At 40.6% G+C, this 16,723-nt stretch overlaps 1 protein-coding gene across 6 annotated transcripts in view; it reads left to right on the top strand.

The window, feature by feature from the left end:
* baiap2a (BAR/IMD domain containing adaptor protein 2a) overlaps positions 1-16,723 on the top strand; it is a 105,480-nt gene that overhangs the window by 7,038 nt on the left and 81,719 nt on the right. For all 6 annotated transcript variants that reach the window (XM_088069448.1, XM_042505890.2, XM_088069447.1 and 3 more), the window contains exon 2: positions 12,219-12,294. In XM_088069448.1, the coding sequence (XP_087925574.1) occupies positions 12,219-12,294 (76 nt within the window). The remainder of the gene's footprint in view (positions 1-12,218; positions 12,295-16,723) is intronic.

The following is a 16,723-nucleotide window of genomic DNA, read 5'->3' as shown; positions in this document are numbered from 1 at the left end:
AAAAACGGACATCCAGTTGGACATTGTTGTTTGCCTGATCCTGTTTGATTTGATCTTAAGTAAGAAACACAATAGCTAGAGCATTCATGACTTTTGCAGAAAGCTAAGGCTTCTGTCTTCCGTGTCACACGTTGTATGCTCATGATGATGTCATTGTGCGACTTTACATGAGTTGCAAAACTGCATGAAAAAACACGGTGGCACCAGAAGAAAGAATGATGACTCTATCACAATGCCTTTGCACTCTGCTCACAAAAATTTGGTTATCTCAGAAAATTAAGAAATGTACATGGTTCCAATAATTTGCTGAGTGTTAAGAAAGACTTTTTCCATGTTTCCACATTTAGAAATCTTTTGGACTAATGTGTTTTAATAAGTAAAATCTGATGAACATGAACATGTCTAATTTTTGTATTTATTTTTTCAATTTCAAGATTATTTTTGGTCTTTTATTGACCGTAAAGTAGTACAGCTAGAATGGCAGAGAATGGGGATGACATGTAGCAAAGGGCTGCAGATTGGAATCGAACCTGGGCCACCACGTGACTCTGTTTACATGGAGCATTTGAAGATACTCCAAGAAATGACATCACAATAAGTCCAAATACCAATGTAGGCACTGCCTGACCATTTTTAGTTTAGTTTAAAGGGTGAATTAAAAATAACATTATATGGGCACCCAGTAGCTCAGTTGGTAGAGTGGGTTCTCCATGTACAAAGGCTACATCCTTGCCGCAGCGGCTACAGGTTCAATTCCAAACCATGGCCCTTTGCTGCATGTCATCCCCTCTCTCTCCTCCTTTCACACTTAAACTTTCCTGTCAATAAAAGACAAAAATCAATCTTTAAAAAATATCATTTTATACATTTTTGTCAGAAGCTCACTGAGGTGCATTATGATAAAATAAAAGAGAGTGAAAAGTATGGCCAACTACATGTCACATTCAAATTGACTGAGCTCTTAGAATGATGTGCGCCGCAGGACACTTTAAAAGGAGATATAAATGTGTTTTGAGTTTACATGTGTTAAGCACTAGATGCATGGTTTTCTGTCTGTGTAGGGCTGTGTTGAAATCTGAATGTTGCAAGGAGGAGGTCAGCTCTGGGACCCTCACACAATACATCCACAATTCATAAACACTCTTTCTGAAAGCTATAAAGCTGGCATGAAAAATGTGAATTTGCTGATATCCTCTTTATCTAACCAACCCACACGGATATGAAGTCCGTCATTGCACAGTGTGTTGTTTTTTCATTTGATGGTCATTTAGAGGAACAACAATCTCTGCTGGCTGTTTATTACCTCCCTGCTTTTTGAGTCTTTCACAATTGATTAGAACAATATTTTGAGGGATTTCAGAGTAATGCATTTCTATCCTCTGCCAAAATGAATGGCTGTTTTGGTCAAAGAACTAAAGCTAGCAAATAAGTCTGGGTCTTGGTTGCTGTGGTAACCAGCGCCTGTGTTGGGTTAGTTGAGTGGCTGATGGTGGGCTGAATTGGGGAGGGGGGTCACACTGGCTGTAGATGACAGCAAAGAAAAAAACACAGTCAATAGTTGGTCTCTAGTGAGCCAGTAATTTGTTGTGAGCTGGCAGCAGGAGACACTGCAGTCTGAAGGTGGGGGCAGGACAAGAAACCTGCATGAGAGGTGGCTTGGTTTTTCCTCCAACTTCACCTGAGATCCCTTGTAGACTGCGGAGTCATCAAGCCTCATGTCTTGTCCAGTGGTGATTGAATCTCACAAAATCGTACCATTTCAGCCTTAAAAGACCCTAATAATGTATCAGCTGGTGACAAATATTCAACAAAGTGTAAGAAATGCTTTCTTTTTTCGAGGTGGGAGGCACCAGTAGCATGACTAAGCATTTTACTCAAGTGATGTGGTATGCGTTGTTCTTGATGTGTTGCTGATTTTGATGAAGTTAACAGATACAGCTGATACTTACCTTTGGCATTGCAAGTTCCCAAAGATTATCACAGATGATAAACATTTACCCTTTCACGTGTCACACAGTCCCGATAATGAGGCGTGTGCGCATGGCAAAGACAGGAAAGAGCATGTGACGGGATTTAAGATTTAGGGTGATGGTGATGCATCATCTTGCATGCATTCAACAGATAACTTGTTTAGCATAACTCTTGTCTGACAACATTAGTCACGAAGACACATTATTGGGGACCAGAATCTTCTACTGTTATAATTATAGTCACATTTGCATAAGCAACAGTGCAGAAGAACCAGAAGAATTATAAACTTAAAGGGTAAGTTTGGTCTTTTCAAATCTGAACTCTGTTTTCTTATGTTTTTGTGTCTAAATGACAAATGGAAACAACTTTTTTTTAAAAAATTGGTTCAGTACTAAGCAAGAGCGTTGCAGCCTGCATCAGTGAAACAGGGGCATATTTGCACTGCGAGTTTATGTTAACTAAAAGTGCTTTTGTCTGCCAGTGACAGGCTCAGATTACTAATCTAAGTGTCTAACAACTTGAAATGGTCCCGAAATTGCCATCACCAATTCCACCAGATTTATTTAAATTAACAGCAATTTTAGCATGTATAGAGCCAGCATATTTTCATGTCCAACCGGACAAATTAAGGGTTTATTTCAACTAAACCAGAGCTGGTGAATGTTGAAACAGTGGAAAGATGAACGGAGGTGTGCCTCTCAATGATAAAATACGGTTTTATTTACATGGAGTCTGGAAGATTTGGCAATAGCAAATTCTGGGCTGTTTCTGGTTAAACAGAATAACCTGAACAGGGGCTAAAACAAGCACTTTTGGTGGGTAGAAATTGACAGTGAAAAATGCCCCAAATGGTTACATTGCTGCCTGTTTTGTGGCTGCAGCTTGCAGCGGTCTCCCTCAATATTGGACCAATTAAAAAAATTATTGTTCCCACTTAGTCACTGAATTTGGAGAAAATAGGGTCTAGGGTGAACAATACCAAACTTACCCTTTAAACTGACACTGAAGTGCTTATATATTTATCTTGGTTCTCTTTGAGACTCTGCTCGGTCATGAGTTTTAGTATGACTTCTGTGGCCGTGTAATTGGATCCCTGCTACTAATAAGCAGTAATAAGTAGCGCTTAATGTTGCTCGAGCTGGACAAGAAGATCAAAATAGGCCAGCTTTTTATTTTCACTGTCTGTTACACTCCGCAGGAATAATTCTCAAGTCAAGTTATTTATCAAAGTCAGAGGAGACCAAACCTTACCGCATGCTGATCCTAACAGAAAATAATTCCATTGTGCTCTGTTTTAAGATGCACTGTTAAATTTAAGAAAACTTAAAAGATCATCAATCTGACATGTTAGCATAACATATTTTGTTCAGTTTGTGTTAACATGAAATGAGCAACATCATTATCTTCAGCAAGTGCTGAAACTGTCAGTATTTGCTGCATCAACAAAGATTTGTCGGTTAGAACACCTATGGTTCGCTGTCTGTGTTTGACATGACAGATGTGCAACAACATACTCTGTACACCTTTACAACAAAAGAACACAAGAGTTGCTATCAAATTGTTTAGTCTTCTCTCAGCTCACGATGTTTAAAAGTTTGCTCTCCTCCCTACAACTTGGAAAGGACACATATTCACGTGGTATTCTTGGATTTGATGTTCACCCTGGCTTCTGCTGAAAGCACATGCTGTGCCCACTGCAGTATTAGTAAGGCTTCAGGTATGCAAGGAGGACAAACTACTTTTTGGCATCTACTCATAGTTTATACCTGAAATTTGCTCGGAAACAACCATGTGGCAATCAGTGTGTGTTTTCTCTATGGATGAGTGTATTTAAGAAAGTTCTCCAACCTGTCTTTTAGCTGTGTTGCAGTAAGAAGTTGGCTGTGTTCCCGTCACTTGTGCAGTAGCTCCGCGGTGAGTTTGTAGACTGCTTGAACCCTACATGTCCTGCTGTGTGGTCCCCTCGACAACTCGTGAAAATAATTTGCAGGGAACTGATGTTGATGTAAAAATCTAAGATTTTGAAACTTGCCAACACCCCTTATGAGGAAAAGTCAAAACACTGACTAGAGTTTATTTTTGAGCATGAACTTTTAAATTAAATTGGCATTCTTCTGGTGAAATGTAACAAGATTTGTGTGGAATGCAACCTCTCACAAGTGACTGTTGTCCTTCCAATATATCATGCAAGTCTGACATTCTCAGTTATATGAACACTTTTATTATGAGCTGTGAGCGGCCTCTTAATAACTCTAATGGGAGAAGAACCAAGGACAACAGAAATAAACAACTGTAAATATTGATCCACATATTGTCTGCTTTGTCAGTACACAAAAACATTGAAAAACGTTGCAGGTTCTTAAAAAAGTCTTAATATTAGGCCCTAAAAGTCATGAAATAGTTTTAAAATTGAATTTGTGAAGTTTTAATTGCAGCAAGCATTTTATCTAATTTCAGTTATCTATCTTTAAATTTATTTTTTGTTTGTCAAACTAGTTAAGCTCTTCTGTGTGAAAGTTCAAATTTCTCATGTAACAAATCTTTAAACCTACCACTGATCCCAATGCTGTCTTTTTACTTGGGACTTGCACTTACCTGTTTACTGAATGAATGAATGAATGAATGAATGAATGAATGAATGAATGAATGAATGAATGATTGATTCACCTAACTCACAATAATGGCCATATTTGGGGTGGTTGTGGCTCAGGTGGTCAAGCAGGTTGTCTATCAATCAGCAGGTTTGCGGTTCGATCCCTGCTGGTTCCTTAATATCCGCATGTCGAAGTATCCTTGGGCAAGATACTGAATCCCACATTGCTCTCACAGTGTCTTCAAAATTGAATTGTACTACTACTACTGCTACTTTTTACAGTAGTCTTGGCCTTCAGCGTATGAAATTGTGTATGAATGGGTGAATGTGACATGTAGTGTGACTAGAAAAGCGCTATACAAGTGCAGGACCATTTACCATTTACCATTCCTACATAAACGTCCCCTCTGCACAGGACTACATACATACTTCTTACCTCTATATTTACAGTACCTGCAATGCTTAAGTAAGAAAACGATTATTTGTCCAAGCAACAGTCATAAATTTGGTAAAAAATCGTCTTGAAAAGGTCTTAGAAAGTATTACATTAAGTGTCTGATACCCAGTGAAAAAAAAGTGTACTCTCTATATCCAGTAATTCATTATAATTATTATTATTATTTAATAGTTAAATAGCCTGTATGTGCTTTTCTTTCTTTTTTTTTTTAAGATTAAGATAAAGATTTTTTAGCACTTTAGCCTTTATTAGGTAGGGCAGATCAATAGCGTGAAAGGGGGCGAGAGAGAGAGGGGACGACATGCAGCAAAGGGCCTTGAGCAGAACTCAAACCCGAGGCCGCTGCGGCGAGGACACTGCCTTCATTCATGGGACGCCTGCTTTATCCAATCAGCCCCCGACGCCCCCGTATGTGCCTTTTTATACCATGTTTTAATACAAATCACAAAAAAATCTGAACTCCATTGTATGTTTTTCATTTTTCATTTATTTCATTTATTTTAACATGTGCACTTACTAATTCTGATATTTCTCATATGCTCCTGGTGGCAGAATCATGTATATTTGACAGGCTGATCTGAGTACATGGCAATGGCACAACAACTAAAAAAGAAAGCTGGTGAGTGGAAAGGTTTGGATGTTTGAGATGTGGTTTAAGACCCCAACCACATACTATACACTCATCTGTATGGAGTACAGTTGCCAGTCTACTGCAGCAAAGTCCAAATAAATTGCACTTTTTTCCCCAAAGAATTTTGGTGTCGACTGACCTGCAGTGCGTTACTTGCAGAGCAATAGATTTTGCAACAACATACATACTTTTCACTTGGCCCAAGGCAAAATTAAGTGGCATTAAATTTAACTTTGTCCTTAATTACTTGTGCACATGTTTGCATTGCAAAGTTAATTTTTAAAACTGTTAACGGGACAAAAAATGGATCAGAGTGTTTTCTGCTTTTACCCTGGCTTACCGTGTTTCTTTTTAGTAAACACTCCACAAGAAATGCCACTAGCTTTATCCTTTTAGCTTCACATAATAATATCAAAGCATTACAAAGCACAATTAGCAGGGTTTTTTTTCTGTAGATGTTATGTTGAAGCCTTCTGCAGTATGTTAACACATTAACACAGGGTTTCCCCCAGGACGCTGCATAGCCGAGGTAGTGAGACGCTCAGACCCTGAAGTGTCTCTTCGCGGTCCTTTCTTGTTCCTCATCAGCGGGGTCAACCAGACAGGAGATTACACTGCAACCTGACTATTTTTTTCTCGGAACAGTAATTAGTTTATACTTAAGGTCTTAGCCAGTCATCCAGCTGATTGACACCCCTCATAAACTCACACTGTTCCTTATTAGGAAAGAAAGGACTGATTGTCATAATTCCATCCGCACATTATCCTCTTTACATTCCTTCTCACTGCCTGTGACCACAGGACGTGCCCTTACAGTCCTTACAGATACAGTAATTGGTGGCTACATCTGATCCTGGGCATTTTCAGGCCTGTGGCTAGTTGCCATGTAGAAGAGGGAATGAGGAGGAAGGAGTGAGGGGAAGGCGTGAAGGAACAGATGATGGCATCCTGGCTTCTGATTGCGCGTGATTCCCCCCGGTTCTAATCAGCTGGTGTTACTTTGAAATTACTCCCTTTGCATGTCATTAGCTGCTGTGTGTGTATGCATGATAGCAGAGTGAGTGTGGTGTGTGTGGGGGGGGTGCTTCGCCCCATAGTTTGAATCAACAATCCATTTCATATTCACTCACTGACCTTGATTCAATTGCTACTTCCACGCTGTGGAGAAATTCATTTTAATGCCATGTTTTCCCTTATCTCCAGCCTTTATGCTCATGCTCCCGAAGTTCTCCACATTCTCCCCGTCTCTCCTCGCAGCACAAATTGGTGTCAAACAGATTTGATTCATTTTGTAGGAGGCATTTCTCTGCCCTCTTTTTAATTGTCTGCTTTAATTTTTTGCCCCGAGTGCTGATAATGAATTCATTCAGTCCTCGTGTAGGCAGTCGCAAAATGGACAGCTTCTCTGTCCCTGGAAAGGAAAATGATTACACTTCAGCCATGACACATTTATTATTTTATTATTTCTTTAAGTGAAAGATGATACGGAGGAGTGCTGAAATAGGAGGAGAAACACAGCAAATGATTGCCTGTACACCTTTGCTCGTAATTTCTGAAATATTTGCAATTTTCTACTCAATCACTTGCTTGATCTTCTCTCTGTTTCTTTTTTTCAGTTTTTCTCTCTGTCTCTCTTGCTCTTCCTGTCACACAACTTCAAGTGCCTCCTGGCCCCATTTCCCAATTAGCTGCCACAATTAGGGTAACAATGTAGTACAAGAGAACTGGGATGACAAATTTAGCAACAATGGGAAGAGATGAAGGAAGAAACTACCTCGCTGTTTTCTTTTTCTCTGCTCTTCCCCTCAGCTGCATGTTGCTGCAGTTATGTCTCTTATATAATCATTGCTAATCATCCAATGCTTTATGTTCCGTAACTGGATGTATTTTCTCCATGTTTATTCAGTGGCAGTGGGTCAGCGTTTTTTTTTTTTTTTTGTGTGTGTGTGTGTGTGTGTGTGTGTGTGTGTGTGTGTGTGTGTGTGTGTGTGTGTGTGTGTGTGTGTGTGTGTACAGTATGTGTAAGAAAGGCGGTCAGCCCTGTGTCAGCTACCTTTGGCCTGCTCAGTGGGAGAGTGTGCCGTAATGATGCTGCACAGGGCTTTGCTTTGTTACATAATCCTCCCACCAGTTTCAAACACCACCACTCTTTATTATAAAGCTTTGTATTAATGTAGGTGTGCGCACAAGTAAGCGCTGATGCATGAATGTGTGTATGTGTGTTGTTTGCACACATTCATGCAGCCCTTTCCTCATCTATGAGGCACACTTTACATCAGAATGAGGCAGAGTGAAGGAACATTTTGGTATAAACATTTCCTTTGTGAGGTCCTAGGGGATGTGTAAGTCTTTTATCTTCCTAGAGGCAGAGACAGCTGGGAATACCTTTTTATACGAGCACAGTGTGCACTTGAAGATGGGATTCTCCCCAATTATGCTCCTATTCTTCTAGTGTATTAGACTAACGGAGCCAGATGGTAAATAAAGGGAGCTGATTTAAACACGAGTCGCTGTTAGAGGGGTTTAGAAAGCTCATTCTGCCGTCTCTTCTTGGTAGCTTTGGAATAAGTTTATGTAAAACAATAAGCTGACACGGTGCCCTCTATAAAAAGCAATCAGCTATGTGTTCAAGAGGGCTCAGTATTAATGTGGTCCTCTTTTTCTTTTGGAGAACATTTTCTTCCTTCGGGAACAACTGTTGTGCTTTCAAAAGAAGTTTCTCTCCTGGATCTCACTGTGTTCCCGAGAGCTGCTGAGTCAGTGCACAGTAGACTTGATGTGAGTCCATCTTGCCTGAGGGTTAGAGCCCGTTAAGAGACAGGAACTTAACAGGAAGGATGGTTGACCTTTGAGTTCAGCCAGCCAATAGCCATGGGAATCTGGATAACACCTTGCCTGTATTTTTGCTCACGCTTGTTACTCATTTACATTCTCTGCCACAATGACCATGTCTTGAATTTAAAGATGTGAAAAACATAGTAGTCACGCACATCCAAAAACCATGTAAATGCAAATGCTGGATAAGAGGAATAGCAGTCACAACATGAAAAAAGTCCACACACTGTATCTCCCTTATGTACAAATTGACACATCCACAAGTGACATTTTGAGCTCATGCTCTTCTTCAGACTTAGTTTGATATGAAAAGACGCCATTTTTAAATATCAAAACTGGATCGCGTGACAATCATGTTGTGTTACAGGTGAAAAATAAAGAATAATCAAGTCCCCTCAAATACATGACACAATATACGTACACAGTATCTACAGATACATGTTTTAATGGTTTAAAATGGTACGTGTTGTAGAAAACACATGTACAAAAAATAATATACATCAGACATTTTGTATATAGAGATGTATGTGTGTGTTTTATATATATATATATATATATACCACTGAGCAAGTAATTATTAGTTGCAGCCCTAGGGACAGTCCCTACTCTGTTTGAGTTATACTTTATACTTGTGCTTATGTTGACGGACCTTCTAATCTACATAAGTCAACCAATTTAATTAAAAACTTTCTACAGTAGGTGAAGCTTCATCCTTTAAACATGTAATCAGTGAGATATGACTACAATGTTTTTTCATTGTGTCCGTATTTTTGTTATCTAGTGCAGTTTGTGTTTGTGTGTGCTTTTTCAGGGAGCGGTGTAGTAAATTGTTGCTGTTGGTAATGTAAGTACCATTGGTGTGCTTCTGACTCATGGTATTTCTACTGTAGGTGGGTTGATCTGCACTCAAGCCACTTGAACTTCGACTCCTGATTGGATACACACCACAGCGCGTGCACACACACACACACACACACACACACACACACACACACACACACACACACACACACACACACACACACACACACACACACATACTGTTCTATCCAAATCTTGGCTCTCATTAAATACAAAAGACAGACAGCAAGATGAAGGCAAAAGCAAAAATGTTGAGGCCTGACTGAAGATAAGAGGCAGATGATTTTCAGGATGAGCTGCCGAGGTTGTTTCAGGTTGAGACTGGTGGCACCTTGCCATATTATTCTGCCACAGTGTGAATCCAGGCTAGAAGAAGATTATTAAGTGTTCTCCTGCAGTACTGATGGCTTGTGTAGGGGCTGCTGATGCTGCTGCTGCAGTGTTTTGGTTGTCTCTCTGTCCCCTGGCTGTTCCTGACTTGCTGACTGGGGACCGCCTAATTGGAGGAAGCCCTGGAGGAGCAAAGGAGGAGGAAAGAGAGGCAGAGGAGAAGTAGAGGAAACGATGATGGTGGGAGATGTCAGGCATCATGCATTGTCTGCATTTACACCAGCTCTGCCTGCAGTGAAGTATGATGCTGTATCTCAGCGTATTACTGCTGCCATGACAAAAACAATCTGCAGTTTCTTCTTGTTATGATGAAAATTTGATTATTTTCTCATCATTAGATGCGTACATAAATGTTATTGCGGTACTTGATATTGTCTTAGATTTTGAAAATCGTATTATCATAGTCTTTTCCTGGCTTCAAAGGCAGCTTTATAGATAAGTGATTTCTGGACTTACCAGGCTCTTCAAACTGTTCTTTGCCTTTAAATGCTTATACCCCTTTTACACCAAAATTAGCATGTATCGTATGTATTTATTTATTTATTTATTTTACTGTCAAAACTAATAGAAAAGGCTGATATAGGTGACATAATTAATTTCCATAGCTAGTACTTCAGCAGAAGATGAGTATGTCTTTTTGTTTTTTTTCATGGTGTTGTGTTTCTTAGCGTCATGAAACGTGCTGGAAAACAGGTTAGTTGAATTATTTCACCGACATAATAGAAGTCCTTACATAAATCTTGGTCGTCTATGCAGTGGAAAAAGGTGAATACTTTTTTAATTGGTGCTACATGAACAGAGGAAAAAGGACAATGGCATTGCTCAAAAGGTAGAAAACCTACAACTACCAGAATGCATCAGACCAAGAAATGTGCCTACTGGTGAATGATGATATACAACCTCCATTTGGCAGCCATCCGGCTCCTGTGTTACAGTTAAATAGTAACCTAAAACATATTTCTAAAAACATTTGAGGTGAGGAATAGGCAAACCTGTAACAGAATCTTGGTTTTTAATTGATCTGTTCTGCTTAGTTTTACAGCTTGATCTCTGATTTTTGTTTTTTTTTTTATGTCTGTTTTCATTGTGCAGGAAACAGTGTGGTGCCCATGCCCTGCTTACAAACTCTTGCATAACAGCAAAACCGGCCATTAAAATACTTTTCCGAAAACATTTTAGGCAAGAAATAGGCAGTGCAGTAAAATAATCTTGATTTATATGCAATCAGCGTGGCCTAGTTTTACTGCTTGATCAGTTTTCGGTCTGAGTTGGAGAGACAGAGGGAGGGGTGGGTGTGTGTCTTGATCAGCGGTCTACTCTTTGTGTCCACAGTGGCGGCGGCATGGTTGGTGGACAATACAAAAATGCAAAAGTACAGCCTGTAATTTGGAGGGATATCTAGGCACTGAGCAGAAGGAGGGAAGTCTGCCATAGTTCATGTACACATACTACCCACAGTGTTTTGATACAAACCTGACTGAAAATGGGCAAGTATCCCTTTAACAGTAGAAAGCACCACGGAGACCAGTGAAAAATGTGTTGGTACTTTCAACTCTTTTTTTTTCTTTCTGTAACTTATTCAGTCTCTCTTTCAAACTGGGTACCATTTTAATGATGTTCAAGGGCTGCTTGGACAAAGATGGTTGGTATTTTTTGACTAGATATTTTTGTGTTGTGTCAATAAAGAACAGAAAATTTGCACAGCCTTTCCAGTTTCGTGTTTTCATCACTGCCAGTCTCAGCCAGTAAATACCAGTGACCACTACAGAGTAATTTGTCCTGAAAATTAATGCAGATTATAACCTTTTCTATTAAATAACCCAGATGTTAGTGGGTGTAGTTTTTTGTCCAGTGGAATAGGGGCTTTAATCATATCCACATTATGGTGATAATTTATCAAAAATGTCATTGTGGAATTATTTGTGAAAGCACCAATAGTCAAACCTACAATATCATTACAATGTCAAATTGTCAAAAAAAGTGTTCAGCCCTAGGACTCAGAGCTTAGCAGCATTGTATATTATGTTCACCTGTTGAAGTTCATTATTGCTATGTTCTCTCGCAGTCATAGTTAGCCTTTGTATCCATCACCTTAAGCTCTAGTAGAACTACATGCCCCCCTGTCAATGCAAATTTCACACTCACTTTTCCAGTCCATGAGTACCTCTCCCACTCTGCCACCATCATCAACCCAAGCCTCTTTTGCCTCATCCCACCTGGACTGTATCTCACCATAAGAGGAGAGGATGTGGGTGGATATTAACATTCAAGACAACCACTTAGTGTGTCCAAAGATTCTGTCGATGGCTGTGTGAGACACATTCTGTGCAACGAGGTTTGTGTATGTCGGAGAGTGAAAGAAAAGCAGTGAGAGAATTAATAGAGCAAGGTGCCAGTCTTTCTTCTCTGCCCTTGACCCCGCTCTCTCTGCTGATAAGTGAGACCTCCAACTCCCATTTGTCTCTTGTTTTCTCTTTCAGACCATCATGGAGCAGTTCAACCCCTGCTTACGAAACTTTGTTGCCATGGGGAAGAACTATGAGAAGGCCCTTGCCAGTAAGTCCTTTTTTTTCTCATTTATTTTCTCTGTGCTCTCTGTTTCACTGCAGGTTTAGGCACACAGCCAAGCCAACACTCTCTCTGTCTCTCTCTGCATGTGTATATCTACCTTTCTATCTATCTTCCTCTTTGTCTTGCCGAAAAAGGACAATATTTATCCTCTTGTCAAATAGGCAGGCCTTATCATGTGGTGCACAGCCTCTGGCATGGCTTGTATAATATAATGGATGTGTATTCAAAGAAATACAGAAGGCCTTGAATCTGACGCAGACGTGAGGATCATAGTACACTGTCTGACTTAAATTCATACTGGAGAGGCCATCGAGGATGTTTTGCAGGCAATGCACATCACGCACCTTACAGATTATGCCTGGACCACACTGCATGTCTGAGCAGTGTGTGTTGACATTGGCACTGTTTGTTGTTGTGGCGCTGCTACAGAGCTGCCTACTGTCATGACTACTGTATTTTGACAATTAAAAGCACATACTCTATGCATTTATGAAGCTGTGCAAGCTACTGTATTGTCAGTAACAAGGCCCATCAAATATTGTGTCAACTGAAGAGATTCTGTAAAAAGAAACGCTGTCACAGGGCTGTAATTATTTATGTTTATGTTTATTTTGAAACAGAAACCAAAAAGGTTGAGTTAAACAGATAATAGTATTTTTTCATTTCTTTGACATGTAGCATTATTGAAACTGTAGCAAAAGGTGGTATAAAGTCAAAATAATTATCAAAAGACCATGTTCACCACCAATTTTTGCTGAAAACCATAGGCACCATGCAGAATTAAATGGTGAGACTACAACTGTCAGTTGTAGAATTCACAATGGAATTTTCAGATTTTTTTATTTGCACTATGACTCAGTAACAATGTCTTCAAACTTTCCCTCCAAAGCGCCCCTCAACCTCAACACAAGGCCGAACCCCCTCCATCCAAATAATTCAGCAGTTAGTGCCCCCCACTCCTTCCCCGGCCTGTGCTTCTTTCCCCTGACACGCACACTAACTAATCCCGGCCTTGGTGTAGGTAGGAGACAGACTGGTAGGGACTCTCTGAGCCATTAAAGACCCACTTTGCAGGATTGGCTCTACCCAAGGGACTAAGAGGCTCTGATTTGCGGGGGCAGGGGAGTGGGAGGACACACTTCCACCCATATGGTGTTATCACTGAAATTATCCAACACCAGAAATGCCAAAAGGGCTCCATGGGTAGGCCTGCTAGATCTGGATATGGACCCGTTCCAGGTTTGCCAACACAGCAGTGAGTCGCTAAATCTCAAAGTGTAAAAGCAACAGATGCATACAACTGAGTGACTTCAACTGCCTACCAAACACAGCCTGGAACTTATTATACAAGTCCCCTGACAGCATGATGAGGACGATGTAGGTACTGAAAATGATCCTTGTCCTGATTAAGAAATGTGTGGTTCTTGCACCTCTTCTCTAGAGTGAAGTATGAGTGATGGATCAGTAGCTTGTAGATGTGCCCCTCCCTCCACCAATTGTCTGTCTGCCTTGCAATCAGAGATCCGATAATCCTCTCCGTCTGTCTCTGTGAGCCCCTCGCCTCACATTTCATTAGACAGGAGTAAAGTATCCGTATAGATCCAGCTTATCTACTCAGCCACCCGTCAGCTGCGCACACACACACTCACATGCTACAACAGCAGCAGCAGCATTGGCAAGTAGAAAGAGTCTGTTGCTTGGAGATCACTTTGAAAAATCTGCTCCCACTCGTGCCTACTCACACAAGCCCCTACCACACATGTGCAAATTCGCATCTACACATTCATGCACACTTTCCACATCAAGGCAGGCAGGGGGTCTGTTTGGCATAATGAGGAGAAATCAGCCGCGATGCTCTGGAGGCTCTCTTCTCAGTTCTCAGGTGTTTCCCCCAGCAAGAGCGAGGAAGGAGGAAACGCGCACCGTACTCTGCCGTTGACTCAGCTGTAATTGGGATTAGCATTAGCATATGTCCCTCAGCCTCGGAGCGGAGCTGTGAGGCTTGCAGCCTGGGAGACTTCCTCTATTGCAAGGGCTGCATCTGTCTGCTAGAATTAGCCTGCCTCTGCCAGGCTATTGTTGTAAATGTGTCTTTCACCTGGCAGCTGTCTGCAGGCACAGGGCCCATCTGTCACCTGGACCGCTGTTGAATTCACCTCTAAAAGCAGCGGCCATTACTCACTGGAGATGGCCCGATTGGCAGGCTGTATGGCAGTCAGGCTTAAATCACTGGAAGCTGAGTCTGCCCTGTGTGACCTTTTGTTGGCCAGCGTAGCAGCAGTTGGAATAATAGGGACTGAGGTGGATATTGATCTGGGCAACCAGGAGTACTCTGGATCTTTATTTAGTCAGCATGAAGGGAGAAGAGACATGGCTGCTGATTAGGATTAACCTCACTGACTGTTTTTTGTGTATCCTGGAGATCTAGGGCAGAGGTCAAGCATTTTGTGTGTACAAGATTACGTTTCTGTGATATCTTGTTTTACTGACCCTCGAACTTCCTTGTATGTTGTTGTAAAACCAGATTATTTTAGCAATTAGGTGACCTCACTAGATTGTAAAGCCAATTAGAGTAACATTACTACACTTTTTTTTATCAATGCTAGAGGGAACGACTCCTTTAACTAACCCCTCCCCTAAAAGTCATGCTGCAGTGTCAGCCACAATGAAATATGACAAACATGCTAAAAAAATTACTGTAAAAGTTAATCTGTTCACACCCTGTCTAATCAGTAACTTTCTAACATGATGCTGCCAAAATATGTATACATAGATTCTGTGATTTTGTCACATCTTGTGTTACCTGGTTATACAATCGTGCAGTAAAAACACTTGACAAAAGGCCAATTTATTTACATCACTGTCACATTCTGATAAACCTGAACATGTAAAGTTTCACCACAGTATTGCATTTGCAAATAGTAATCTTATCTGCAAGTGTTTACATGGCCTGACTAAGGCTTGCTGTGACATGTTGCAAAAGTAACAGACCTTTAAATTGTCTCCTAGGAATAAAACGGGAGGAAACTGTAAAGTATTGTACTGGAAGTCCTCCTTTCCCAAGCATCCTTTTCTATAATTCGAGCTAAAATATGGAATTAGCTCACAATTACTTTTCTGAAAGCAGACCACAGTTGACTAAAATTGTGAAGGAATTTCTAAAAGCCTAATGCCCTGAGGACTGTAACAAAGAGTTCAAGGCATCAACCTGGCCTCCGAATTCCCCAGATCCCAATACGATTTAGCATCCTTTTGACGTGTTGGTACCTCAGAGGTCCTGTGCCCATGCCTCAACAGGTCAGTATCACTGCACCCCTAGTCTGCAAAACATAACAGAAAGTGGTAATGCTGTTCCTACAAGGTCAACAATATGTAGTATGACATAGTTTTACCTTGTTATCTGTGATCATGTTTTATGATATTTTAAAGGCCCTTCTAGTAACAGGCATTAGAAATTAGCAATACTGTGATACATTTCATTGGATAATTGTCATGCAGTTCTCTAGGCAATCTGTATTTGTCCCTTTCAAATAAACCATAAAATGAAACAATACAGCACAGTTAGTGTTGCAGAAGGACACCCCATCAGGTTGAAGTCATGCCAGTACAGGTGTGCCGAGCTTAATCCATCCAATAATCAACAGTCTCCCCAAGTCACGGTGTCACCCTGCTGTCCAGTGTTCAGACATATTGACCAAAAACATGAAATCGAATGGAGGAAAGAAAAGGCCAGTTGTGGTAAACAGCATGTGGTTAACAGCATGACATTGCTGTTTCCTTGGGGGGAACAACAATGTTTTATCACAGCTATTGGCTGGCAAATATTGTATTTTAGAGGTCCATAGATCAAAAGGAGTCCAGGAATGAAAAAAACACCCAAATATTGACTCAAACACCAGACATCATAAACTTATACACACACAAGTGAGCTGATTGACTCACTGGTCTGCACTGTGTACTTATCATAGATGTAGCAAATACAAGCTATTAAAAGCATGAAAAAACAAAGTGTTTCCAGTTGTTATCTGGAAAAAACTGATAAATTCAGAGCGACATTAATTTAGGCTTCACTGAGTGTGAAGTGTGGGGGGAATTTACCTAGTGCCAAAAACCCCTTCTAAATATTAAGCTTGCTCACTTGCGCTTTGCGGTGATAATAAACCAACTTTCCTTCTCATTATAACACAAAGCCTGAAACAAAATACAACAGAAAACACATTTTTGTGCTCATGTGGCTTCCACATCAAGCACAGATTATCTGTCAGAAAGTAATTTCCTCCTTGCAATCAAGTACACAGAATGCAAACAAGATGATGTTGAGTAATTACGTAGCAACATCAGTGTTGCTTATTTTCTGGTGGCGAGAAGCTGTGATTCACCGCTTCCGATGCCTCTGAGGAAAAGCAGAGGTGGA

The sequence above is a fragment of the Plectropomus leopardus genome, chromosome 18, assembly GCF_026936395.1.
Source record: "Plectropomus leopardus strain MGB_pleo_1.0 chromosome 18, ASM2693639v1, whole genome shotgun sequence".
Taxonomy (NCBI): Eukaryota; Metazoa; Chordata; class Actinopteri; order Perciformes; family Serranidae; genus Plectropomus; species Plectropomus leopardus.
This window is presented reverse-complemented; position numbering and strand designations above follow the sequence as displayed.